The sequence below is a fragment of the Schistocerca nitens genome, chromosome 7 (assembly GCF_023898315.1).
Source record: "Schistocerca nitens isolate TAMUIC-IGC-003100 chromosome 7, iqSchNite1.1, whole genome shotgun sequence".
Taxonomy (NCBI): Eukaryota; Metazoa; Arthropoda; class Insecta; order Orthoptera; family Acrididae; genus Schistocerca; species Schistocerca nitens.
In genome coordinates, this window is record NC_064620.1 from 429416213 (window position 1) to 429431270 (window position 15058).

General features: G+C 44.0%; 1 protein-coding gene across 1 annotated transcript in view; it reads right to left on the reverse strand.

Annotated features, from left to right (window-relative positions):
• The window catches only part of LOC126195147 (cadherin-23-like), a 460891-nt gene that overhangs the window by 261619 nt on the left and 184214 nt on the right, over positions 1 to 15058 (reverse strand). Inside the window, exon 13 of the mRNA XM_049933652.1 lies at positions 9943 to 10118. Coding sequence (XP_049789609.1) covers positions 9943 to 10118 — 176 coding nt within the window. The remainder of the gene's footprint in view (positions 1 to 9942; positions 10119 to 15058) is intronic.

Genomic DNA, 15058 nt, shown 5'->3' on the forward strand with positions numbered 1-15058 from the left:
GAAGAGAAACACGAGGAAAAGAAATAGAAAAAGAAGAAAAGGGATAGAAGAAGAGGAAAAGGAGTAGAAGAAGAGGAAAAGGAGAAGAGAAAAAGTAAAAAGACTGGAGGAAAAGGTGAATGGAAGGCTGAAATCCTGATGTGAGAAAATTTACGAAGACTTGATGAGATCTGGTAGAAAGGATAAATATTATGGTTTATTTTATTATTTTCAAAACGGCTTACTCTCCTGTAAAAACACTTAGCATTTTAATTTGAAAATACATCTTGTGATCATCATCAAGCTATAGTAAGGTCTAAGAGACAAGAAAATAAAACCAAATATGCAATTCTGCTTGCATCAAAATTAAAACCTGTTCTAAGAGCAAACAATAGCTCACCCACAGGGATACTGAGAAACAACATTTTCAATGGTTATGAGGTGTGAACATCATGCACAAAAAGGCTTATCCCACTGTGGGCATGTGACTAACTATCCATGTGTGCTATCCCACATACATTCATATCCATCTAACAGTGCTTAAAAGTACATGCAAAAATATTTAAAGCCAAAATAATCTAAGAAATAGCATCAAAAAATCTGAAATTAGTTACTGTATTTTGGAATACATTTGGTATGCTTCTGTGAAGTGATGATGTATTGTGTAAAAATACTGTGATTATGGCAATAAGTCTGAAAAAAAATTAAATGTTAAAATCATTCAAAAATCCATGCAGTACAGTATTTTTATAAGTGTAACATTATTATAGACCTGAAGGAGGGTCCACAACACCACCTTATGCCAGTTAAGAGATAGTGTACAACATTTCATTTTTGTTATGTAACCTGTAAAAATGAAGACCAAGATCATAGTGCATGGATTGAAAAGGTTCATTAGCCCGATTAAAATTCTGGGTGAAAGGATACAAATGATACGATTTGCTGATGACTTTCCTATCCTCAGTGAAAGTGAACAAGAATTAGAGGACTTGTTGAATGAAATAACTAGTCTACCAAACATATAATATGGATTGAGCGTATACCGCAGATAGAAGCAAAGAATGTGGAGTAGAAGAAATGAGATGAGCGATTAAACTTAACATCAGAATGCGTGACTAAAAAGCAGACGACGTGAAGGTGCTTTACCATGTTGGAAGCAAAATAACAGTTGAATGAGAAAGCAAGAAGCACATAAAAAGGACACTAGCACAAACAAAGAGAGCTTTTCTGGCCAAAAGAAGACTACTAGTATCACAGACTTTAATTTGAGGAAGAAATTTGTAACGATGTGTTTCTGGAGCACAGCATAGTATGGAAGAGGATCATGGATTGAGGGAAAATCGGGAACAAAGAAAATTGAAGAGTTTGAGAAGTGGTACTATAGAAGAATGTTGAACATGAGGTGGACTGATAGGAGAAGAAATGAGAAGATTCTCCGAGAGAGACATGTGGAAAACACTGACAAGAAGAAGGGACAGGATGATAGGACATGTTTTAAGAAATCAGAAAATAACTTCCACTGTAGTAGAGCAGCCGTAGAGGGTAGAAAGTGTAATGGGAGACAGAGATCAGGATATATCAAACGAACAATTGAGGACGCAAGTGATACTGTGAAATAAAGGGGCTGGCTGGGGAAGTCGTGACGTGACGCATTATGCCTGTCACGAAACTGGTGATTAATAAAAAGAAGCTACTAGAATCGAATCTTAACAGCTGGGAACTGAAACTTGACTGTGCCGTCTCCCCTGTTTGAAAAGCAATGTTGCAGCCATGCCAGCTGGACTCCAGAATTCGTAAGTCCAGTTTAAGCAGGTCCCAAGTTCTGAGGAGAACATCTTTTCAACCTTGAAATTTCACACTTTTTCACTCTCATCGGGCAGAAAATGGCATGTCTCTTTTTCGACTCATGGATTTGGCTACGTATGTGAACATTTTAGCATGCTCTAGTTTTTGGACACTACTGTAATCGAGAAACTTCATCGTAGATGACCATCAGCTGTTTATTTTTATGCTAACTACTACCGGTTTCGATCAGCAGACCATACTAAGCCAAAGCAAAGTGTAACCAGCTTGCCACTACATATTTGACGTGAAGTAATCTCCAACAGATACAGATATGTAGGAAACGCACAAAAGACGATCATACGTTTGGTGAGAGTCACAGATGTGTAGGAGTCACACAAAAGTCGTTCATACATTTGGTGATCGTCTTGTGTGCGTCACCTACATATCTGTGTCTTTTTGAGATTATTGTAACAGGAATTAAATTGAAGTTTTTTTTTTCAAATTTTGTAATGACAAGCTGGTTACGCTTTGCTTCGGCTTGATAATGGTCTGCTGATCGAAATCGGTAGCACTGAGCACAAAAATACATAATAATAAACTGCCGATTGTCATCTACAATGAAGTTTACAAATTATTTCATAGCTGTTAAGCCCAACCTCATAACAAATCTACTATAATCGTTCTACCGCGTAAACTGAAACTTGCGTTGGCAATCCTTGACGGGTCTTCTTTGTCCACAGACAAACGGTTAAAATACGTGCTAGAGGAGAAAAGATCTGTCCTTGTGGTGATTGGGAACAGATACACTGTGGTGACGAAGGTCGTGGGATACCTCCTAGTATTGTGTAGGACTTCCTTTCGCCCAGTGTATTGCAGCAGTTCAACGTGGCACGGTCTCAATACGTCGTTGGAAGTCCGCTGCAGAAACAGTGAGCTATGCTGCCTCTACAGACGTCCATAATCGCGAAAATGTTTCCAGTAAAGGATGTTGTGCGTCAACTGACCTCTCGGTTAGTCCCATAATTTTCAGAGGGATTCATGTCGGGCCCGAATTGTCCAGAACGTTTTTCAAATCAACAACGAGCAAATGTGGCCCAGTGTCATAACATCGTTGTTTGTGAACATAAAGTTAGTGAATGGCTGCAGGTGGCCTCCACGTAGTCGACCATAACCATTTACAGTCAATGATCAGTTCAGTTGGACCAGAGGGCCCAGTCCAGTCCATGTAAACACAGCCCACACCATTCTGGATCCAACACCAACTTGCACAGTGCCTTGTTAACGACTTGGGTTCATGGTTTCGTGGGCTCTGCACCACACTCGAATCCTATCATCAGCTCTTACCAATCGAGACTCATCTGGCCAGGCCATGGTTTTCCAGTTATATGGGGTCCAACCGATATGGTCACGAGCCCAGGAGAGGCGCTGCAGGCGATGTCGTGTTGTTATCAAAGGCCCTAGGTCTGTCTTACGCTGCCACAGCCCTTTAACGCCATATTTCGCCGCACTGTATTAACGGATACGTTAGTCATACGTTCCAACTTGATTTCTCCGGTTATTTCACGCAGTGTTGCATGTGTGTTAGCACTGACAACCCTACGTAAAAGCCATTGCTCTCAGTCGTTAAGTGAACGCCGTCGGCTACTGCGTTGGCCGTGGTGGGAGGTAATACCTGAAATTTGGTATTCTCGACACACTCTTGACACTATCAGTCTCGGAATATTGAATTCCCTAACGATTTCCGAAACTGAATATACCACGCGTCTTGCTCCAAGTACCATTCTGTGGTCCTAGTGCCGCCGTAATCACGGCGGAAAACGTGTAAAAAAGAAGTAGCTGACTACAAATGACAGCTGTGCTGCTGTTGCATGGCAGGGGCACATGGACCCCTGTTGTGCGATGGAGTCCAACCGTGAGAGCTATACCTCCAAGGTGGCGAGTGGTCGGACGTTGTCCTGACTTCATGATGATGTCCTTGCAGTCGGCTGGGATGGTGTCTTCCTGACGCATTTGTGATTTATTGGTCGCGAAGCAGGTGGGGCCACCTGGTTGCGTTAAGTTGTTGCACCCGGTGACCCAGTGCTCGGAGGAGCGGATTTGTGGACTGAGCGGACTTCTCATAGAAGAGCCGCGCAGCCTGGCGGAACCTATCACAGACAGTAGGTATGTTTGACACCCGGTTGAGGTCGACTGACGGGAAGTCCCGAGGCAGGTGGGTGCAGCACCAGCCGCAGGATCCGGTTCTGGAGCCGTCGTAGTCGTCCGACGTGGGTCGCTGCAGCATTGCCCCAAACCACAGCGGCGTAGTCAATGCACGGGCGTATAAGAATGATGTAAAGCGCAACACCCAATTCAGGTGGTAGCGGATTGAGGAAGGGGTATAGTTGTTTCATTCTACCCCTGACCTTTCTGACGACATCGTCAACATGCTGTCGCCATGTGAATCCTCTGTCCAGCGTCACACCCAGGTACTCAGCTGTAGGGCCCCAAGGTACGGCGGTTCACCGGATGATGATCTGCGGGAGGTCAGCTGGGACATGCTTCTTTGTGATGAGTAGGGCTTGCGTCTTAGCCCCATTGAAGCTAAGGCTCCACCTTCTCGTCCACTGACTAAGTGTGTCAGCTGCTGCCTGCATGCGGCGCTGGAGCAGAGCTGCATCCATACTCCGTGTGTACAGCGTCGTATCGTCTGCATAGAGTGCGTGGTGGACTCTGTCCATCCGGGGCATGACAGCAGTGTAGAGGATGTAGAGTGTGGGGCCAAGGACGGAGCCTTGGGGAACTCCGGCCCTGACCAAGCGTCGACAGGTGTCCGTCCGTACATGGAGGCTTCTGTCGGCGAGGTAGGATTTCAAGAGACGGACATTCGGCAGGGGCACGCCGAGGTCCAGGAGTTTGTAAAGAAGCCCCTCATGCCATACAGAATCGAACGCGCGCGAGACATCCAGGAAGATAGCCCCAAAGTACTCCCGATGCTCGATGGCATCAAGGGCCTCTTCAAGGAGATGTCGTCGCGTGGCCTGGGCGAAAACCACATTGTTCGTCCGGCAGGAGATGTTCGTCCCGGATGTGGCGCAGGAGGCGTCGGAGATAATAGTCGCGCAAAGACCTTGCTGACCGCTGGCAGCAAAAAATGACAGCTCTGCCAATGCACTGCCCTTTTATACCTTCTATAAGCGGTACTATCGCCATCTGTACATGTGCATGTGCATATCGCTATCTCATGACTTTTGACAAAACAGTATATAATGCTGTCACGTTCACCTTGGGCTATAGTTTCTCATAGGAATCCGCGTTCCTCGGTGTCGACATTGTTCCTTACAGCACCTCGAAAGATATGAAGAAGCGACTATTTCGGCGAACACTGTCAAAACGGCCGCAGCTTCATGGAAACGCTGTAATTTTTGATAAACGACCAAACAAATCGAAACTAAGAAGCGCTTATGAATCCAAAGTGTTTCCATTGTCATTCAGTAATTTCAAATGTGTAGTAAAGAAAGAACATGAGGACACTGAAATGATAATTCAGCGTCAAATAGCTGCGGGGGATTGGGAGGCTGTAGTATAAGAGCAAATAGAAGAACAATTTGCGGTAGAATAATGGGCTAGGTACCAGCAATGAGACAGAAGAAAGAGTAATCGAGTTGTAAAATAAATTCAGCTAGTATAGCGAATAGACCTTTCCAACATCACAGTGAATACACTGTTCCAAAATCGCAATGGGATGAAGTATGCTTGTAAACGGCCCGGAGACACTGAAAAATCCCACTTGGGCTACATTACGCTGAGACAGAGACTCCAAAATCAGATAGCGCATTATAAGAAGTACACAGGAGCAGATATACATTCAGATTACAATTTAGTAATGGTGATGAGCAGGCTGAATTTTAAGAGAATTATCCAGAAGAATAAATGTGGAAGTAAGTGGGATAAAGAAGTTCTGAGCACAGATGAGATGCTTTTGAAGCGTTCTATGACTGTAAATAATGCGATAATTAATACCAGAGTAGACATCTCTAAAAAGGGGAATAACAGAAGTTAGATGGGTAAACGTAGGTGCAAAGAAAATAACTACCAAGAAGCTTTGGGTAGCAGAAGAAACCCTTCAAGTGATCGACAAAAGAAGGAAACAGAAAAATGTTTGGGAGAAGACAGGAATACTGCGATTTAAAACACTAAGGAATGAAAAAAATAGGAAGTGCATGGAAGCTAAAGCGGAATGATCACAGGAAAAATGTGTAGAAATCGAAAGAGGAATGATCGTCGGAAGAACAGGTTTAGCATACAGTTAGTCAAAACAGCCTTCGATGAAATCAAAAGCAAAGGCGGAAACATTAAGAGGCGATCCTCGCGCAAGACTGGAAATGGTCAAACATTAATGCACGATTACAGACAGCACTCAGTACCGCCGAGCCTTGGTTGGTACGACGGCGTGTTAAAGTAAACGTCGACAAGTGCGAGGCTGTTCTGTTCGCACGCAAACCAAAACACTTGCACAAACACCAAAACTGCAGAAAAATAACACTCCACATACACCCAATACGTTTTTGTAACAAAGTCACATACCTTGGTACCTGGGTGGGCCAGAAACTTATATGTGGGGACCACATACAATACGTAACCAACGGAGCAAACGCGACGCTCAAGCAGCTTTACCCCATGCCCATCAGACAAAGCAGGCTCAATAGGAGGGTGTCGAGCTCCATGTACACGACACTAAGTAGACCATTACACCAATGATGACGTATGCGACTCCAGTTTGGGGATACGCAGCTCCAACACGTCTGCGCCGCCCGGAGATCATACAGAACAAAGCGCTCAGTATCGTAAGCAATGCTCCACGATACACACACACATTGCAGACCTTTACAGAGAATACCGCATTGAGATTCTCAAGGAGGTATTCAAAAAACTTGCCACTCGATCGTACAAGAAAATGAGATACGCTAACAATCCTTTCATCCTTAACTTGGGTAACTACGATCACAGCCACAGGTGGAAAAACACTACTACAATTAACCGCCTATGGATAACAGAAACACACAGAGAAGAAAAATACTGGTGAACCCCTACAGCACAGTGAAATTAACTAGCACCATCAGATATAAACTAGCCGACCAACCAGCAACGCATGGAAGCCGTATTGCACACTAAATGTCAACAAACTCAACCAAAATCCTTACACAATGATCAATTGATGACCAATCGACCACATATATAGCAACCTTGCCATGTTACAGGTAGAGACGCTGTAGCTGGCCCAGGAGACTTCGCAGGTGTCCAGCCCAGCAGTACCCCTCCTCGAAAGGACTGACACTCTTTACGACGACCTAACTTATGACAACGGTGCCGAACATTGTGCGATACCCAAAACTAACAACAACCCTACTGTTGCATAATCTGTTGCAGATAGCAAGAAAGCGCTACTGCCCTTACTATCCGACCAGACTATCGCGGAGGTTTTTTCCCTTGGCGCCTGCCCTGACACTTTTTTTCCTCTGCCCCAGAAACCTCTACTCTTCGTTCGCTTTTCGCCCAGTACCTATCTCCTGGATGCGATCATGGTAGTGGGTATTCCTGCCCAGACACACGGGTAACATCCCGACCCCATATCCCTTGAAGTCCTCGACTAGTAACTAACAAATACGGAGATGACAATAGATTACTTGTGATGGTCACACGTCGGTGTAGGCGCAGAGGGGCTCCACCTCCAAGGCAGAGAAATTCCGATGTTAAACGCATGGAAAGAGGAGACAGGAGGAAGAATATATTGATGGCCTCTATGAGTGGGAGAAATTGCTTGCTGAAGTGACAGACGAAGGAATGTGACTCAATACGAAATTTATAGGGAATCGAGTATTACAGTTTAACAGAGCTTTGGAAGACGTAAGATAACATTCCTTCGGAATGTGTAAAAGTACTGGGGGAAGTGGCAATCAAACGTGGTTTATAGAATCTATGAGACTCGGATGGTACCATCAGAATTTCGGAAAAGTATCATGCATACAATCCTGGATAGAGGAAAAGCAGATAAGTGCAAATACTGTCGTACAAACAGCTGCCGGCCGGAGTGGCCGAGCGGTTCTAGGCGCTACAGTCTGGAACCGCGCGACCACTACGGTCGCAGGCTCGAATCCTGCCTCGAGCGTGGATGTGTGTGAAGTCCTTAGGTCAGTTAGGTTTAAGTAGTTCTAAGTTCTAGGGGACTGATGATCTCAGAAGTTAAGTCCCATAGTGCTCAGAGCCATTTCAACCATTTTGAACAAACAGCTTAAAAGCTCATGCACCAAAGTTGCTAGTAAGAATAATATTCTAAAGAATGCAAAAGATAATTGACAATCCGTTAGATGACCACCATTTTCGATTTAGAAAAGGTAAATCGGCCAGAGAGGCATTTCTGAGATTGAAATTATTAATCGAAGCAACGCTTAAGGAAAACAGTTACTCGGTCATAGGACTCGCGGATTAACAAAAGTGTTTGACAATGTAAAACGATGCAAGGCGTTCGAAATTCTGAGTAAAATTGGAGTAAGCATAGGTACGACTATATTCAGAATGTACAATAACGAATGGAGAACAAGAACGAAATGCTCGGATTAAATAGGGGTATAAGCCAACAAGGAAGCAGTCTTTCACCACTACTGATCAATCCATCCTTCGAGGAAGAATGACGCTAATAAAAAAAAGCTTCAGGAGTGGAATTAAAATTCAGGATGGAAGGATATCTATGATATGTTTCCTTGGTGACATTGTACCCTTAGTGAAAATGGAGAAGAATTACAGGACGTGCTGAATGGAATGACTAGTCTAATGATAAAGAACATGAGCTGAGGGTAAACCGACGACAGACGAAAATAATAAGGAGTAGCAGAAATGACATTAGCTGAAAACTTAACATAAAAATAAGTGACTGAAAAGTAGGTGAAGTGAATTTTACTATCAAGCAACACAACTAAGACAAAGCAAGGAGGACGTAAAAATCTGGCTAGCGCAGGCGAAGAGGGCATTCCTGGCCAAAGGCAGTCTACTGGTACGAAAAATCGACCTTTATTTGAGGAACAAATTTCTAAGAACACATTTTTGGAGCACAGCCTTGGATGGTAGTCGTACGTGAACTGTGGGAAAACCGGGAAAGACGAGAATCGAAGTTTGAGATGTTGTGCTATACCAGGTGAACTGATAAAAAATGAGGAGGTTTTTCACAGAATTGGCGAGGAAAGGAATATCTAGAAAACACTGACAAGAAGAAGGGACAGGGAGATATGACATCTGCTAAGACACCAGGGAATAATTTCCATGGTTCTAGAGGGAGCTGCAGAGAGTAAAAACAGTGGGAAGACAGAGACTGAAATTATTGAACAATAAAATTAGGACGTAGGAAATGAAGAGGTAAGCCGAGTACAGCACGCCAACTAGGCAACTGAGCACCAAACAATGAAAATCTTCTTGCCTCACTATAGCGAGGTAAAAATTTAATAAGGCACAATAAGAAAGTAAACAGTTATCATCACACTCTCTCGTATTGTTTAGTGGATTTTTTGAGATGGAAGATAAGAAGCAGGTAGGTGAAATTTAACTTAGGTCTACGTCGTGGTAACAGGAAACTAAACCCTGTCTCAGCGAGAAAAGTTGCGGCCCGCAGTCTTTTAATGAAATGAGAAGAACCAAAGTAATGGAATCAGTAATATATTAAGATATTATGTCGAACTATATACATTTATGTATGGTTTATCGGTTTACGGAAATTCCAAGGACGCGAAGGGAATTAATACATTATGCAATTTGTGGCGAATCGAGGATGTTCAAATGGCTCTGAGCAGTATGGGACTTAACTTCTGAGGTCATCAGTCCCCTAGAACTTAGAATAGCTTAAACCTAACTAACCTAAGAACATAACACACATCCATGGCCGAGGCAGGATTCGAACCTGCGACTGTAGCGGTCGCGCGGTTCCAGACTGTAGCGCCTAGAAGAGCTCGTCCACTCCGGCCGGCAATCGAGGATGTAGAACTTTCTGTGACATAATACTCGTTAGAAAACATGAAGCACGTTCGGCTACAAACCTGCAGATAAATCGATAACTTGAAGAGGAAGACGGCACGACTTGAAATTTCTGAGATATGTTCAGTGCTATAACGGCCTGGGGAAACTCCGTTTAGACTTTCGCTGAGAACTCACCCTGTGTAGAGAAGTTGATCGACTTCGTCCACTTTTCTACCGAGTTTGGTGGCGGAAGAGGCGTCCCAGTCGATGGAGAGTTCCAGGACTGCTGCCGTGTCTTGGTCGGAGGCAGTGATTTGTGCTATGACCTTACCTTCCTCAGGTACCTCGGTCACATTAGTAATGGAGGGCTCCTGTAACAATCAAAGAACAGCCACGTCAGTTTCGCTTAATTCAGGTACTCTAAAAAGCTCTGAAACACCGGACAGTCAAAAGTAACAGGAAAACTAAAAATGTAAGTAATTCATAAAGTATCCTGGTGTGTAAAACTTAAGAACGAAAGTAACTTTCGCTTGTTGTGTCACTTCCAAATAACATAGCTCTATGAAACTTTGACCATACTCAGAAAGAACTGGTACAGTACGAGGTGCATTCAAGTTCTAAGGCCTCCGAGTTTTTTTCTAATTAACTACTCATCCGAAATCGATGAAACTGGAGTTACTTCTCGACGTAATCGCCCTGCAGACGTACACATTTTTCACAACGCTGACGCCATGATTCCATGGCAGCGGCGAAGGCTTCTTTAGGAGTCTGTTTTGACCACTGGAAAATCGCTGAGGAAATAGCAGCACGGCTGGTGAATGTGCAGCCACGGAGAGTGTCTTTCATTGTTGGAAAAAGCCAATAGTCACTAGGAGCCAGGTCAGGTGAGTATGGAGCATGAGGAATCACTTCAAAGTTGTTATCACGAAGAAACTGTTGCGTAACGTTAGCTCGACGTGCGGGTTCGTTGTCTTGGTGAAACAGCACACGCGCAGCCCTTCCCGGACGTTTTTGTTGCAGTGCAGGAAGGAATTTGTTCTTCAAAACATTTTCGTAGGATGCACCTGTTACTGTAGTGCCCTTTGGAACGCTATGGGTAAGGATTACGCCCTCGCTGTCCCAGAACATAGACACCATCATTTTTTCAGCACTGGTGGTTACCCGAAATTTTTTTGGTGGCGGTGAATCTGTGTGCTTCCATTGAGCTGACTGGCGCTTTGTTTCTGGATTGAAAAATGGCATCCACGTCTCCTCCGTTGCAACAACCGCCGAAAAGAAAGTCCCATTCATGCTGTCGTTGCACGTCAACATTGCTTGGCAACATGCCACATGGGCAGCCATGTGGTCGTCTGTCAGCATTCGTGGCACCCACCTGGATGACACTTTTCGCATTTTCAGGTCGTCATGCAGGATTGTGTGCACAGAACCCACAGAAATGCCAACTCTGGAGGCGATCTGTTCAACAGTCATTCGGCGATCCCTCAAAACAATTCTCTCCACTTTCTCGATCATGTCGTCAGACCGGCTTGTGCAAGCCCGAGGTTGTTTCGGTTTGTTGTCACACGATGTTCTGCCTTCATTAAACTGTCACACCCACGAACGCACTTTCGACTCATCAATAACTCCATCACCACATGTCTCCTTCAACTGTCGATGAATTTCAATTGATTTCACACCGCGCAAATTCAGAAAACGAATGATTGCACGCTGTTCAAGTAAGGAAAACGTCGCCATTTTAAGTATTTAAAACAGTTCTCATTCTCGCCGCTGGCGGTAAAATTCCATCTGCCGTACGGTGCTGCCATCTCTGGGACATATTGACAATGAACGCGGCCTCATTTTAAAACAATGCGCATGTTTCTATCTCTTTCCAGTCCGGAGAAAAAAAATCGGAGGCCTTAGAACTTGAATGCACCTCGTATAATACAGAAGGTAGTTCAAAGAAATACGAAATGACGCGAACAGAAAATATACTTGTATTCAGAGACAGTAATCACACCGTCCGCCCCCGGTAGCTGATTTATTCTCTAAATTAAATTACGTGGCGCAAGCCCTGCCAATGCCGAGGGAAGTGGCGAACAGGATTTTGGCTGCTTTTGGCCACTTCGTCAGCCGCGGCCACATCTTCAAAGTCAAGTACCAAACGTTGACTCTACCGACTGACAAAGTGGATTGAATCTCACAGACGTGTACAATGAAGCACAAGCATCGTACGTCTGTAAAACATATAAACTGTGGAAGCGCTCAGTCAATAGTGTAGCCGCATTTCTATTAAATGAAATAGCACCGGCCAGCCAGGACGCCCCAATAGACGTTCACCACATTCCAAATGAACTTTAGCACCTAAAAAATTTCTTCGTAGAATATAGCTACATTAGACTGGGAACACCCGAGAAAGATGTCATCAAAGTCAAGAAAATATACCAAAACTTAATGAACTTTCAGACCAAAAACATCATAGAACAAAAATACGTCGGTCACTCATGGCATGATATCTGGATACACCACCCGCATTTATCAACGAAAGTGCGGTCATTGTGGTACTATTTTGTGAATAGGAAATTTCCAACGAACTCCAGGCTACATTCCATTCGTCTGGCTGATTTCCCTTTGTGTACCACTTGCAACCTAATTGACACAAAAGAACATCAATTTGTCTGTGGAAATTCAAATAATATATGGTTGTCAATAAAAAAAAATAACAACTATGCAGAGAAAATCGCCGTATTTGATAACGCCAACGTGCCTTTTATACCCGGAAGAAGAGCTATACCCCACATGGAAGAAAAATGCCGTCAGCTGGTTGAAGGGACACGCGGTATTTTACTTGCTGTCCAGTGAAGAAAGGAGCGAAGGAGATTTTTGGACGTACATCTCCGACCAGCATCACGAGCTACTACGCATGAATAATTATTATGATACATACACCAACTTCCTCAAAAGAACAGTCATGTGAACTCCATTTTCGATGATGCGATTGAGAACATGAAGAAACGAGAGACAATTTGATCTTTGAAAAACAAATACAATCAAGTGACGAACATCACTATCTGGTTTAGACTTGGATTTTTTCTAAAATTTCAAGGAACCTGTAATTAATTTTAGTTTGTTTTATTACTTTTAAATGTCAGTTGAATATTATGTACTATTGTGGAATGTTATGACCAATGAAATGAAAAAAAAGTGGTCAGCACGACTGAATGTCAATCGTAGGGGCCCGGGTTCGATTCCCGGCTGGGTATGAGATTTTTCTCCACTCACGGACTGGGTGTTGTGCTAATCGTCATCATTTCATCCCCATCGACACGCAAGTCGCCGAAGTGGCGTCAAATCGAAAGACTTGCACCTGGCGAACGGTCTACTCACACGACATTTACGTATTTATTTGTCACACTGAAGTCACCGCGATTTGTGATGATCCCCTGGACATAACAAAAGGCGGGAAATCTTTCTCAACAGCGTGTGTGATCACCACGGAAGGCAACGCATACTCTACAACGTGCAATCATTGGGGCCACAAGGCTGATAAGGTGTTCTGGTCCTAGGGCGTTCCATTCTTCCTCCAGCACGGTTGACAACTGTTGGATAGCCGTTGGTGTATGTGAGTGTACTGCAATACGTCTTCACAATGCATCTCATACGGGCTCTCGATGGGATTTACGCCGAAGCTAACGGGCAGACCAGTCAATTTGCCGAATATCCTCTCCTTCCAAGGGCTTCTCCACTTGCGCTGTTCGATGCGGTAGCGCACTTGTGCTGTGTCAAAAGCACGGATTCCGTTCGCCATTACAACTGCTGAACATCCGATCCGGTAAATCTTCGTCTATCCATTATGGACCGTGGGACAGCGGCTGGCATGTATTTCTTGACGCATCAATTTACCATCAGCCGTATGTATTGTAGAAATTTATTTTATAAACTTCTTATGTGCTACCAGTTTTCGCATTACATTGACGCCATCTTCAGGCCCCACACGTCGTAAAATCGCTATACACGGAAGGAGCCATATAACTAGATACGTGTCGCCTGGCCGCCAAGAGCTGTTACATAACGATTTGATTCACGGATCCAGTTATATGGCTCCTCCCGTGTATAGCGATTTTACGACTATGACGTATGGGGCCTGAAGATGGCATCAATGTAATGCCGAAACTGGTAGCACATAAGAAGTTTATAAAATAAATTTCTACAGTACATACGGCTGTTGGTAAATTATTGCATCAAGAAACCCGGTAAATGGCCAATAACACCTGGTGAATACAATAATCATACGTCTGTGTATGGTGCGTTAAAAGGCGATATAAGATGTTCTAGATGACCCGAGAGCGCCTCAGAGAAAGCAGGTGGTGAACGCGTGCGGCTTCAGCGATGTAACAACTCGCCATCACAGAGTCCGGAGATGCTGCGTCAGCGACGCGACGCAGCCGGTCGCTATCGACGTTACCCGACTGCCAAAAGGAATACTAATTGAACTTTCAAAAGTTGGCGTGGCGTTGTGTGTTTGTTCATGTAAACGGTTCCCATTCTATGAAGTCAGAAAATAGTTAGTTCCCCATTAGATCTCTTACCGATATTGTTAATCTCGGGGTAGGTCTAGGTCGGATATAGTGCCGATCCACTGCGTGTTGCATAGAGGCACCGCAATTGATATTTAAGGCTTGGGAGTGGTGAAGGAGTTTGGCTGGTGAAGCCAGTGTAGTATTTTGTGCAGTTTACGGATACGGTGTGTCAACTTTATCGTTTAGGCCCCTGTTGATAGACGTAGCTGCGACTGTATTTTTCCTCCCAAGGCCGAGCTGCGGAATATATGTAGGTTCCGGGATTTTGAAGTAGTCGCGTATTAGACACTGCTTTGGCGAAACTGTGTTTTTGGGCGGTCGACTGATTTTCGTCCTGTGGACAGTTCGGGAGGAAGGAGTGGTTATTTTGCTGTGATAGGTAAGTATTAGCCGTATTAGAGAGAGAGAATTTCATTTGATGATTTTTTTTAGGGACTCGGTAAAACCTGAGATCCTTTTTGTGTTGTATGATTAGTGGTTGCGGCTCACCCAGAGGTAATTGGGTTGCTAGCCGTTTTTGGGAGTGGTTTAGTAGTGAAAGCTTCGAACACATTTTTGGTTGTTGTTTGGATGCCACGACCGTACAGCGGATCTAGAATTTTCTCGTGTATATTAGAACTGTTTCACCTTGATAAGAGAGAGCGCACCAGTAGGCTCAGTTGGTAAGTGACGGGAATAGAAAGGAACCATTTACAAGCAATACATAACTAAACAAAAAACTTGGTTAGTAGAAGTGACGAGTCGCCTGATTT